The 13,481-nt window shown below is 36.7% G+C and overlaps 2 protein-coding genes across 3 annotated transcripts in view; both read right to left on the reverse strand.

Annotated features, from left to right (window-relative positions):
* Positions 1-966: 966 nt before the first annotated feature.
* Positions 967-9,370, reverse strand: LOC106958414 (protein transport protein Sec61 subunit alpha-like). 2 transcript variants are annotated; one of them, XM_015050299.1, is made up of 13 exons: positions 9,257-9,370; positions 8,609-8,676; positions 8,444-8,509; positions 8,013-8,091; positions 7,857-7,930; positions 4,691-4,748; positions 4,506-4,615; positions 4,106-4,259; positions 3,808-3,968; positions 2,615-2,812; positions 1,466-1,657; positions 1,305-1,381; positions 967-1,157 (listed from the first exon to the last, which is right to left on the reverse strand). In XM_015050299.1, exons 1-13 carry the CDS (start codon positions 9,261-9,263, stop codon positions 971-973), a joined length of 1,431 nt encoding a protein of 476 aa, XP_014905785.1. In that variant the 5' UTR covers positions 9,264-9,370; the 3' UTR covers positions 967-970. The 2 variants fall into 2 exon arrangements, with proteins under 2 accessions (XP_014905785.1, XP_014905784.1); XM_015050298.1 differs by lacking the exons at positions 7,857-7,930; positions 8,013-8,091; positions 8,444-8,509; positions 8,609-8,676; positions 9,257-9,370 and adding exons at positions 4,905-4,983; positions 5,336-5,401; positions 5,501-5,568; positions 6,149-6,263 and having other exon boundaries at positions 4,691-4,822.
* A 2,115-nt stretch (positions 9,371-11,485) lies between these two features.
* LOC106958417 (protein transport protein Sec61 subunit alpha-like 1) overlaps positions 11,486-13,481 on the reverse strand; it is a 6,815-nt gene continuing 4,819 nt past the window's right edge. Inside the window, exons 5-7 of the mRNA XM_015050301.1 lie at positions 13,231-13,407; positions 13,060-13,136; positions 11,486-12,111 (exon numbers count right to left, since the gene is read on the reverse strand). Of these exons, the coding sequence (XP_014905787.1) occupies positions 11,925-12,111; positions 13,060-13,136; positions 13,231-13,407 (441 nt within the window). The 3' untranslated portion in view covers positions 11,486-11,924. The remainder of the gene's footprint in view (positions 12,112-13,059; positions 13,137-13,230; positions 13,408-13,481) is intronic.

Consider the following 13,481-nt stretch of genomic DNA (forward strand, 5'->3'; position numbering starts at 1 on the left):
CTTTCATCAAGAAATTGCAATTTAATTACACACGGGACAAGTTATTGAAAAATACTTTTTTCACAAAAGTCTCTTTTATTCAGAATGTTTTTTAAAACAAGTTTGTTCTGAAATGTTTTTTTTTTTCTTTACATATTCAAAGACTTTATCTTACTCTTAAGACAGAGTCAACATTATTCAACGTGTGGTCTATATACAGAAACATAATAAGTTTGTCTGAAAAAAAAAGCTATAAGAAGAGGGAACATTTTAAAAACAAAAGAAGAATCCCCCAGATGTGGCTAACAGGAATGTGGATGAGGTGTGAGTTAATACTGCAGATCCCTAAGAATGCCACACATTAAAAGAACAAGAACCAATACTTAATGGATGAGTGTTCAGAGCACCCCTCCTGAGGCTGGAGCCCAATGTGAGCTCTGAGACCTCAGCTCCTCCTCAAGGTTACACAAAGGAACATTTACAGTATTTGAATCAGCACTTGACAGGCCAGCTTCTGGTCCACACCCTAACCTGATCGGCAGAGAAATAACTAAGCTGAGAGTAAAAGTTTAACCAAAGACATATCACTAAGCACCCAGGCAGCTGGCAGCCACTTCCTAGTTAAGTATGCCTGCATACTGAAGCACTAAATCCTCAGTGTGGGGGAAAACATGTAAAAAATAAAATAAAACATCACTGCCAGAAGCTATTCAGAAAATCTTGGTTTGAATGTGGAGTTGTGATGATATCCAGCTGAAGTGGTGTTCTCTTCATCCCCTTTGGGATTTCTGAGTAAATGATGTGAAAGTCAGCAAGGCCTTCACTTCCCACAGTGTCCCATTTCAGCTGGGACTCCTGAAGGTTCCTCAAATGTCTTTAGCCGAGCAGATACAGTTCATGGATGTAAAAAAAGAACAAAATGAAATACAGACAAAACTCAATAAAAGCTGGCAGGAGACGGCAGGATCACAGCTTCTTTTCTTTTTCTTTTTTAGAAGAACATGGCCGACATGCTGCCTAATTCACTTTGTTCTTTCACAAAGATTTCAAAGTACTGATAAATGATGGTGACGGCCAGTAAGATACCGGTGCCAGAACCGATGGCACCGAGGAAGTCCGCCATCACCGATAAACCGCCGATGCAAAGTCCACCAAAGGCAGCAGCGGTTGGAATGTACCTAAAAAGAAAAAGATTTTGGGAAAATTTACAAGGCTGAAAAAAATTATAAACACAGTCAGAAGTAATTAAAGAAGAGTAAAGACAGTCATCATGGCCAAATGACTTATCTGACCAAACAAACACCAGGAAGTGAAAACCGTTTTACCTGTTCAGTTCATGAACCATTGAGGTTTCTCTGTGTCCTCTCATCACCATCTGCTGCTCCTTCAGCTGCTTCGCTACCTGGATGGAGATGAAGAGCAAAGCTTGAATACAACAAATGACGTTGAAAACAAACCCACTTGACAGACTGCAGCCATGACTTACATCTTTTGCAGAAGAGCCTGAAACTTCAATCCAAGTTTTGGAGAAAAAGGCACATGAGCCGAGCATGAAAAAGATGTAAATTAGAGCATGGACTGGGTCATCTAGAACAGAACCAAACGACTCTGGTGGAGAGAGGTAGTAGCAAAGTCCTCCGACAGGATAGGCACGGGCTGGACCACCTGACGTTGCATCCTGTAATCATGAACAGGTAAAGAATATTTTATTAAAGAAAAATGACCAAACATCTAGAAATATATGAAATACAGTTGGCTTCCTATGAATTTGTTTTGATAAACAAAAAGCTTGGTAATAGAAAAATGTCTTATGATTTTAAACCGTCTAGTCGACAAGCGATCTGAGTGTAAACATAGACAATGTGCAGCAACTTTCAGTGTATGAGGAGCTCTGAGGTCATGATAAAAGACAGTAAAATAATACCAAATCATATAGTGGAGCATCAGTGCCAACACTTGTAGAAATACCCTGCTCTCAAACCCAGACGCTGCTGAATATCTCAATTCAGCAGCCAACCAAACTTGTAGTGTTTCACTCTATAGTAGGGGTGCACTGATTCATCAGGCAGCTGATTTATCTGTGCCGATTTCCTTAAGTTTGGGAGATCGGTGATCGGCCAACTTTTATATGTGAAGCCATTTTTATCCACCGATGTCATCAACCTCAGCAAAGGTCTAAAAATCAACCACTATGCTTTTCTTTTCTCCTGTGAGAAAGGTTTGACTGACAAACTGGCTGACCTGGTATCGGCCAGAATCGGAATAGGTAAGTTAGGCTTTTTAAAAGATCGGTAATCAGCGATCGGCCAAAAAACTGCAATTGGTGCAACCTACTCTATAGCACTTCAGTTATTCCGAGGTCTGAGAATATTTGCTTAGGATTTCCCAGCCAAGTTTGATCTTTCTACATTTACATACTAAATATTGTTCCTTCATCTATTTTACTCTACAGCTTCACATTTGGATCCTTATACAGACTTGACCATGTTACATCCCAATCACCTGTTAGTATATGGTAGAAAAAAAGAAAACAATTTAATTTTAATATAATATTGTTAAAACAGAGAGGGAATCATAAAGTATGACTCAGTGCTTAAAAAAAATACTTAAAGCAGGTAAATACTGGTGAACTTACAGACCACGTTCCAAGCAGATTCACCAGGAAATTCCCACTGAAGCGTGTGGAAAGCATCTGGGAGATAACATACAGGTTGGAGACCAAAGCAGACTGCAGGATGATGGGAATGTTGGAGGTGTAGAAAAGCTTGATGGGGTATGTGTTATATTGGCCACGGTAGCGAGCAGATTTGATGGGCAGATCCACTCTGAATCCCTGTGAGAAGATCAGAGTTTTGTATTAGATGAGGCTCAACTAATACTGTAGAATCAGTCACTTTTTTAAGCGCATTTTGAAGCATTGCATTAAAAGTTGGATCGAAACAGCAAAAGTAAAAAAAAAAAAAAAAAAAATAAATAAAATCTTAAATTTAGCAAAAAATGTTTGCAGGCTTGCTTGAAATAGTTTTTGTCTTTTCCAAAACATAGTTAATATGTAAAAAAAACTGAGATGAAAACATGTTTGCCAAATAAGTTCTGGCATAGCGAACTTTTTCATACACTGACAGGTCTGTGCATGAAACTCCAGCATGGAGTGGAGACTCGGGTGGCAGAGGAGAGGCTCTCCTGGCTGAGCTGGGAGTGATGGAGTTCAGTCTTTGTGTTTTTTTTAAACCGTGATGGTAAAATCTGTAGACTATCCATTGTTGACACATTACAATTCACACAGAACTTAGTACAAAGACATTTTCAACTTTGCACAGAGTACGTTGTGCTCAATTAATCAAAAATAACATTTCCAACTGAAAATCATCTCTGATCATAATACTGAACTAAAGGCATCGTACTACTAGGAATCTGACAGAGTGCTGAAGAATTTGGACAGGACACTTAGAGCAGATTTGGAGCAGAAGAAGTGTATTCTCCGTCATTCAGAGAGTCTTGCAGAGTTCAGATCGCTTCAATTGGAGAGAAGTTCCCTGATTTCAAAACTTTAGCTAAAATGCTGCTTGTAATTCCAGTTTCCAGTGATTTAGCCTCCACATCAATATAAACACTGAGACATTTGAGTTTTCTACATCTTATTATTTTACAGCCATACGTACTGCCAGTATTTGATGAAATAACGCTTTGTGTGACCTGGTTTTGTCTACTGGTTTGATTAGCCTCAAACCAGTAGATAGAAAACATGCCTAATTCTCATTAATTTAGATTTTTTTCTGCTGTTAAAACTTTGCTCAAAATTTGCTTGACAGTTGCATGGAAACACACCTGAAAGTATATAACTACAGCAAAGACGAACACTGTAGCGATGAGGTTCATGAGGTTGGGGAGGTTCTGCCTGTAGAAGGCCTCCCGGAGAGCACGCACTTTGTCAGTCCTTGTGGCGAGGAGGTGAAAAAGAGCGATGACTGCTCCCTCAAATTCTGTTCCTGCAACACAAAATTACAAAAGTGATGAATATTTCTGTGATTTCTTAGGAATAGAAAAACAAGTTTGAGAAAATTTAAAGAGGCATATTTAATACATCAGGAAATCTTTTGGAAGAATGGTTAAGTTTTTTGTTTACCTCTTCCTGTGTTCACAGTGGTGGGACTAAAGGCCTTCCAGACGATGGTCTCACAGATGTTGGTGGCAATGAACAGCGAGATTCCTGAACCGAGGCCATAGCCCTTTTGGAGCAATTCATCCAGGAGCAGCACAATCAGCCCTGCTACAAACAGCTGCAAAGAAATACAACCAGTCCAGTTAACACAAATATATGAAATAAAAAATATTATTGGGAATTTAGCAGTTTTATGAAGTGAGGCTTGCATTCTACATAGAGTCAATATTAGTCAAAAGTTAGTCCGATACAACCGATATGGACTCTTTGGCAGGCCTATTTTAAACTTCTTCAGAAATTCTCTAATTTACACATTATTTTTCCAAACGCTTTCATCAGTCAAAACTCTTTTTGTCATTCCTACCTGGATGATGATGAGCAAGCAGATCCCTGCACCCATCTCTGATGGATCTCCATACATGCCAGTCATCACATAAACAATGGCCTGACCGATGGTGATGATCATCCCAAACACTGAAAACATCAAAAGATTAGATGATCCAAAATACAAATTAATTTTTTAGCTCACAGCAGGTCAGTGTTTCATACATTTCTGAGCTCCGTTAAAGAGCGCTCTATCCTTTGGGGTGTCTCCAACTTCAATGATCTTAGCTCCAGCCAGCAGCTGCATTATCAGGCCTGAGGTGACAATAGGCGAGATACCCAGCTCCATCAGAGTACCTACATGAAGATAGATCCGTTAGCTCATGTCGACAGGACTTTAGTTCTACATTTCATTTTGCTTAGCATGTTGGATGGATACCTCTATTTGAAGCCAGAATGACTCTCATCCAGTAGAATGGATCTGCAGAATCTGATGACATTATGCCAAAAAGAGGAATCTGAAGGAACAGAGTTCATGAGAAAGACTGAATTAGTTAGTAGATAATGTTTAAAGTAACTTCCTTTTCTAAAACTATTTATGACATACAATGACAGTAGGAAGTTAGTATCTGCCACTGAAGAGATGGCAGATGCTAACTTCATATTCTATATGACATTGACAATGTCACAATGTCACAATGTCACATTCAGGTTGATAAAAAGCTGAAAGTGACAAAAAATAAATAAATAAATATAACTACTAGATACACATTAACCTGATATTTCTAGAGTCAAAGAAACAGCAATTATTTACAATGTTCGACATGATAAGTAGACTTTGGTATATTGAAAGCGTTTTGTCTTAATTACCTGGCAACACACAAGAAAGATGAAGAGAGTAATTGCCGTCCATAGCACCTTTTCTCTGAACTGGATCTGTTGGTCACATATTGTTAGGAATTACAAAAAGAGGAAGCTGCATAAACCAAGATAAAAGGTCATTTAATAACAACACTATAAATGAAAAATATTTACCTTTCTTTCAGGTTTCTGGATCTCTGGTAGGACCGCACAGAACGGCTTTATTACCTCCAAGAATTTAACTGGAAACAAACATGAGAGTTTTGACTGGGAATAATTGGTGGGGATGAGTAGGACGTGGCATAGAGAGTGGGGCGGACTCATGGGAAATTTAAATACTCACAATGCATAATATTATAAAATATTTATTATTGCGCTGTTGCTGGCTGTTTTACAAGTATTCATCTGTACCACATGATTGTAGTGGTTGATTTTATTGACAGTGAGATAAAGATAAGAGCAAATCTGTTATGCATCGTCATCACTAGACTGTCAGTGTTTGAATGAGTGGTTAGCTCATTATATGTTTCTAGCTAACTCGGTCTGCAGCTTAGAACTTTAGAACAAAAAGAAAAATAATAAACTACATTTCTAAAATATTACAAGTTCGCTGAATTATTTCCATAAATAGGTTTTTATCAGAAATATTTTATAGCGGTAAAAAAAGCAACAATTTACACGCTAGCTAGCAATGGAAGCTAACGTGAACCCTAATAGAGTAAGCTAACTAAGTTAGAAAACAGACCAAACAACAACATGAGGTTTTCTTCAGAGGCTACAAGCATCAGTCGTATAAAGATTCATTCAAAAAGTGGTACTTACTACCCATGATGTCTTAACAATGGTCGTATATCCTTTCCACTCCAGTGAAAATCGGCTCGGAGTGAATCTCAATGACTGACTGACTGACTGACTGAGCCACCGGGAGAAGGAGGAGAAAGACACGTCACCGTTACAGACACGAAGCTCAAAGATTTAAAGAGACAGCGTCCATTTTAGCGGCTTCGCGTAAAATGTATTCATCAGTGGCCATACATCCTGTTCTCATTGGGTTAAAAGATCAAAGCTATGTTCGTAGGGTTTTTTTCTCTGCTTAAAACGGAAGTACTACTACCGCATTGAGCAACGTGGAAGTGCTCAGGTTTAGCAAAGAATGCCAGCACATAATGCACTTCTTGAAAATCTGTACTGCAAACAAGTGCAATTGATACAGTTTTTTTTTTTATTAAAATCGCAATGGACTGTATTTTTGGAAACAAATAAAAATGAACAAAAAAGAGCCACAATTCAGTGAAAATGTTTTATTTGATATTACATTAATATATGTGATAATTTTAGCTTCATTAAATTTATTACAAAATATGTATTATTATTTTTGTGCTGATAATTTATTAAATAAGGGACACAATTGAAAAGTTGTGCAGCTTAATTTATTAAGTACTGTGCATTACTTTTTTGAATAAAAATCAGGTTTATTCAGTTGAGTATTTATTTAGCACTTAGATTGCAGACCATAATGAAATAATTGAAAATGCACGTATAATCCATCCAAACTAGTTAATATGCACAGCAAATCATCAGGTGACCAATCGTCCTGTCTGAGGTGAAAATTATTTGATCATTTACTGCAAAACAGGGCAGATACACAATTAATAACTAAAAAAAAAACAACAACAAACATTTAAATCCATTTATTTATTGAATTGTGGCATTCATAAAAATAGAAAAATCGATTTTTGCCACAGTTTTGTAAATACCTCTTGTTGTTTCATGGATGATTGCACTCTGAATTGGCCTTGCGTGTTTACTTTTTAGCCAAGCAAGCCTATTTATGCTCATTGTTAACTAGAGACATTGTTTACTATAAACATTGTTTGACTATCTCTCTGTCTATCTTGAATAGACAGGCAGACATGAGCCAAGCCGACAGACGAAGACAGTTGAAGCAGAGGCCAGCACACACTGACTAGGAGGTTCTCAAAATAACAGCTATAGTTTTCTGTTTCAACAGAAGACAGTTATTAATTAGCAAGCAGTTCAGATGTAAAGTTTAAAACAGTTTTGATTCTGAACAAGTGTATGTTGAAGCTATCAGCAACAGAGTTGCAATAACACCTGAAAAGCTGAACCAATAATGCATCACAAGTAATACAACTTCTCTTCTGACAAATGTAACAAAGTTAGGGTTATAAGAAAGTGAAATAAGAAAGTGAGGGACCAAAATTTAAAGGTTTAAAGCTAAGACTGCTAAGAAACTGTAACATTAGTGTTTCTTGTTGTAGACTGTCATTTGTTTCAAACATAATATTAACATCTTATATCTCTAACGTTGAATAATCAGAAAAGTCTCCTCTGCTTCACACATCCTGTACTTCATACAATACATCTTCATTAAGATTTTTTCACCTTTCAGCATTTTATTTGGATATTTGTCGTATAAACATATTGTTATATGCATTTCCCATTTCTCTAGAATTAAAGTTAAACTTGTTTTGCAAGTTTCCAAACAATTGGAGCNAACTTCAATGATCTTAGCTCCAGCCAGCAGCTGCATTATCAGGCCTGAGGTGACAATAGGCGAGATACCCAGCTCCATCAGAGTACCTACATGAAGATAGATCCGTTAGCTCATGTCGACAGGACTTTAGTTCTACATTTCATTTTGCTTAGCATGTTGGATGGATACCTCTATTTGAAGCCAGAATGACTCTCATCCAGTAGAATGGATCTGCAGAATCTGATGACATTATGCCAAAAAGAGGAATCTGAAGGAACAGAGTTCATGAGAAAGACTGAATTAGTTAGTAGATAATGTTTAAAGTAACTTCCTTTTCTAAAACTATTTATGACATACAATGACAGTAGGAAGTTAGTATCTGCCACTGAAGAGATGGCAGATGCTAACTTCATATTCTATATGACATTGACAATGTCACAATGTCACAATGTCACATTCAGGTTGATAAAAAGCTGAAAGTGACAAAAAATAAATAAATAAATATAACTACTAGATACACATTAACCTGATATTTCTAGAGTCAAAGAAACAGCAATTATTTACAATGTTCGACATGATAAGTAGACTTTGGTATATTGAAAGCGTTTTGTCTTAATTACCTGGCAACACACAAGAAAGATGAAGAGAGTAATTGCCGTCCATAGCACCTTTTCTCTGAACTGGATCTGTTGGTCACATATTGTTAGGAATTACAAAAAGAGGAAGCTGCATAAACCAAGATAAAAGGTCATTTAATAACAACACTATAAATGAAAAATATTTACCTTTCTTTCAGGTTTCTGGATCTCTGGTAGGACCGCACAGAACGGCTTTATTACCTCCAAGAATTTAACTGGAAACAAACATGAGAGTTTTGACTGGGAATAATTGGTGGGGATGAGTAGGACGTGGCATAGAGAGTGGGGCGGACTCATGGGAAATTTAAATACTCACAATGCATAATATTATAAAATATTTATTATTGCGCTGTTGCTGGCTGTTTTACAAGTATTCATCTGTACCACATGATTGTAGTGGTTGATTTTATTGACAGTGAGATAAAGATAAGAGCAAATCTGTTATGCATCGTCATCACTAGACTGTCAGTGTTTGAATGAGTGGTTAGCTCATTATATGTTTCTAGCTAACTCGGTCTGCAGCTTAGAACTTTAGAACAAAAAGAAAAATAATAAACTACATTTCTAAAATATTACAAGTTCGCTGAATTATTTCCATAAATAGGTTTTTATCAGAAATATTTTATAGCGGTAAAAAAAGCAACAATTTACACGCTAGCTAGCAATGGAAGCTAACGTGAACCCTAATAGAGTAAGCTAACTAAGTTAGAAAACAGACCAAACAACAACATGAGGTTTTCTTCAGAGGCTACAAGCATCAGTCGTATAAAGATTCATTCAAAAAGTGGTACTTACTACCCATGATGTCTTAACAATGGTCGTATATCCTTTCCACTCCAGTGAAAATCGGCTCGGAGTGAATCTCAATGACTGACTGACTGACTGACTGAGCCACCGGGAGAAGGAGGAGAAAGACACGTCACCGTTACAGACACGAAGCTCAAAGATTTAAAGAGACAGCGTCCATTTTAGCGGCTTCGCGTAAAATGTATTCATCAGTGGCCATACATCCTGTTCTCATTGGGTTAAAAGATCAAAGCTATGTTCGTAGGGTTTTTTTCTCTGCTTAAAACGGAAGTACTACTACCGCATTGAGCAACGTGGAAGTGCTCAGGTTTAGCAAAGAATGCCAGCACATAATGCACTTCTTGAAAATCTGTACTGCAAACAAGTGCAATTGATACAGTTTTTTTTTTTATTAAAATCGCAATGGACTGTATTTTTGGAAACAAATAAAAATGAACAAAAAAGAGCCACAATTCAGTGAAAATGTTTTATTTGATATTACATTAATATATGTGATAATTTTAGCTTCATTAAATTTATTACAAAATATGTATTATTATTTTTGTGCTGATAATTTATTAAATAAGGGACACAATTGAAAAGTTGTGCAGCTTAATTTATTAAGTACTGTGCATTACTTTTTTGAATAAAAATCAGGTTTATTCAGTTGAGTATTTATTTAGCACTTAGATTGCAGACCATAATGAAATAATTGAAAATGCACGTATAATCCATCCAAACTAGTTAATATGCACAGCAAATCATCAGGTGACCAATCGTCCTGTCTGAGGTGAAAATTATTTGATCATTTACTGCAAAACAGGGCAGATACACAATTAATAACTAAAAAAAAAACAACAACAAACATTTAAATCCATTTATTTATTGAATTGTGGCATTCATAAAAATAGAAAAATCGATTTTTGCCACAGTTTTGTAAATACCTCTTGTTGTTTCATGGATGATTGCACTCTGAATTGGCCTTGCGTGTTTACTTTTTAGCCAAGCAAGCCTATTTATGCTCATTGTTAACTAGAGACATTGTTTACTATAAACATTGTTTGACTATCTCTCTGTCTATCTTGAATAGACAGGCAGACATGAGCCAAGCCGACAGACGAAGACAGTTGAAGCAGAGGCCAGCACACACCGACTAGGAGGTTCTCAAAATAACAGCTATAGTTTTCTGTTTCAACAGAAGACAGTTATTAATTAGCAAGCAGTTCAGATGTAAAGTTTAAAACAGTTTTGATTCTGAACAAGTGTATGTTGAAGCTATCAGCAACAGAGTTGCAATAACACCTGAAAAGCTGAACCAATAATGCATCACAAGTAATACAACTTCTCTTCTGACAAATGTAACAAAGTTAGGGTTATAAGAAAGTGAAATAAGAAAGTGAGGGACCAAAATTTAAAGGTTTAAAGCTAAGACTGCTAAGAAACTGTAACATTAGTGTTTCTTGTTGTAGACTGTCATTTGTTTCAAACATAATATTAACATCTTATATCTCTAACGTTGAATAATCAGAAAAGTCTCCTCTGCTTCACACATCCTGTACTTCATACAATACATCTTCATTAAGATTTTTTCACCTTTCAGCATTTTATTTGGATATTTGTCGTATAAACATATTGTTATATGCATTTCCCATTTCTCTAGAATTAAAGTTAAACTTGTTTTGCAAGTTTCCAAACAATTGGAGCCATAATTTCATTGTCAGAGGAAGCCAGGAGCCAAGCAGATATTGAACTCAGCTAAATTGTGGTCATAATCACCTTCATATCAATCATAACACACAACTCTGGAGAATCCACGATACGGCATGGGGGTTAGCCCAGAAGTTTGAAAGGGCTAAAATGCATTTTTCTGACTAAACAGGTGTTTTGCAAACAGAATATTTGAGATGTTCCCCAAGAACTTCAAGTCCACAGCAGTATCAGTGATTTTCATCTAACAAAAGTAGGCAATTCACAGGCTTCCAACCAAACCCTCAAACCCAAGCACATCAGAGGTAACAACCACATGCCTCATGTAGATGCAATATGCCTGTTTTCCTTTCAATGACACGATTACATGAAACATACAGCCATGCATAGACAAAGGTGATTAAAGTTATATAGCAAGTAGTTATACCGATTCTAAAGTTTAAGAAAGTTGTTGCGACATTCCAATAATCAAAAACAGAAGTAAGATTTTTTTTAAAAATGATGGTCAATTTAAACTGTTATAAATTAAAATAAATTAGTTCTGTATTCAACTAGAAAATCGCTGGAAAAACATTGATGATGGTTGGTGGTGCCAACCACCCAGCACCATACTGACACCTTGGCTGCCATGTTGGGCCAAAATGTGGGCATCAAACTTCAGTACAAATATGGAACCTATGTTTGTTTAATACTAATTAACCCACAGAAAAGATTTTAATTTGAAAAATTACACAATTTGAAGAAATGAAAATATTAAGGTACATTATCTAAAACAAGTCTTCAAGCCCTCTATTCCAGTCAGAGGTGAAGATGAAGTCTGAGCTGCAGATGTCCTTCTGTCGCAAAAGTTTTCAAGCCCTCAAATCCAAATATGAACAGATACAGTTCATGACTGTAAAGAAAGAACAGAAGGTAAAAACAGAAAAAAATAATAGAAGTTAGCAAAATATGTCAGGATGACATATTATTTTTAGAAGAGTAATGCCCGTATCCTGCTTACTTCACTTTGTTCTTTCACAAAGATTTCAAAATATTCATAGATTATGATGACAACCACCAGGATGTCGTTGCCAGAGGCAAAGGCACCGAGGAAGTGCGCCATCACAGATAAACCACCACAGCAAAGTCCACTAAAGGCAGCAGCAGTTGGAATGTACCTAAAAAGAGAAGATTTGGGAAAATTGATATGGTTGAATAAATAATAACAAATTGAGTCGGAGGTAAATAAGGAAGAGTTAAGACAGTCGTCATGGCCATAAAAGATCATCGTTTTATATATAGAACTGGCAGGGGTGGAAGTAAACCGGTACAGCCCGGTTCTGCAGCTAAAAGATTATGCGCTGGTGTTCTGACTGTCAGCTTTAACACCGGTACACCGGTACGCAGTACCAGGAGAACGGTTGCTGTGATGTATATTGAAAACAATCTAATTATTTGCCGCTGCCAGTAGGTGGCACTGTGAAACGTTTGTTCAGACTACAAACGGCGTACCGTCTCACTTAAGACTGCACTTTGCACAAACTCTGGCGTTTTGAGAAAGCAGAGAAGAATGCACAAAAAGATACAGATTAACTGGTGGAGGATCTTTTTTTATGTTTATGAATGTAAGAAGTTAACACACATATAGCACTTTAAGTCCTACTTGTTAGATGAATGCTTGCATGTATTTTATCCTGAGACAAAATACCCAATAAATTAAAACATGTGCTCTCTCTGATTATTAATAAAATAATCAAAGTCGTAATTTGGAGAATCATTCAACCTTCAACCGAAGGATAATTTAGAGAAACCAATTAACCTGACAATCATGTTTTTGGACTGTGGGAGGAAGCAGGAGTACCCGGAGAGAAAATGCTAACTCCACGCAGAAAGACCCCACCCCCAGGATTGAACCTAGGACATATTTGCTGTAAAACAACAGTGCTACCTACTGCGCCACTCTGTAGCCCCAACTGTACATTCATAAGTATGAATAGTACAATCCATTGACATTGTAATAAAATCTGCTCTCTTGCTTTACTTATAAATCAAGATGGTTCATGTTTAGTTTGCTTAGTTGATTAAAATCCCAAATTAACACCATGAAGTGAAAATCTTGATTTTACCTGTTCAGTTCATGAACCATTGAAGTTTCACTGTGTCCTCTAATCACCATCTGCTGATCCTTCAGCAGTTTTGCTACCTGGATGGTGATGAGGAGCACAGCTTGGATACAAAAATGACTTTGAAAACTAACCCACACCTCCTCCACTTGACAGACTGCAGTTATGACTTACATCTTCTGCAGAAGAGCCTGAAACTTCAATCCAACTTTTGGAGAAAACAGCACATGAGCCGAGCATGAAAAAGATGTAAATTAGAGCCTGGACTGAAAAAAAAGACTCTGGTGGATAGAAGTAGTAGCAAAGTCCTCCAACAGGATAAACACGGGCTGGAGAACCTGATGTTGTGTTCTGTAATCATGAACAGGTGAAGAATATTTTATTAAAGAAAAATGTTCAGACATCTAGAACTTTATGAAATAAAT

This window comes from Poecilia latipinna, unplaced genomic scaffold (genome assembly GCF_001443285.1).
Source record: "Poecilia latipinna isolate Pla-1442-1.1 unplaced genomic scaffold, P_latipinna-1.0 Scaffold984, whole genome shotgun sequence".
Classification (NCBI taxonomy): Eukaryota; Metazoa; Chordata; class Actinopteri; order Cyprinodontiformes; family Poeciliidae; genus Poecilia; species Poecilia latipinna.

Bases quoted from the DNA above. Each gene is read 5' to 3' on its own strand.
- LOC106958414 (XM_015050299.1), bottom strand. The intron at 4,260-4,505 runs GTAGGAATGACA...ATTTCTTTGCAG, and splicing joins GCTTGCTCATCATCATCCAG to CTGTTTGTAGCAGGGCTGAT. The intron at 2,813-3,807 runs GTGTGTTTCCAT...ATCTTCTCACAG, and splicing joins CTGTAGTTATATACTTTCAG to GGATTCAGAGTGGATCTGCC.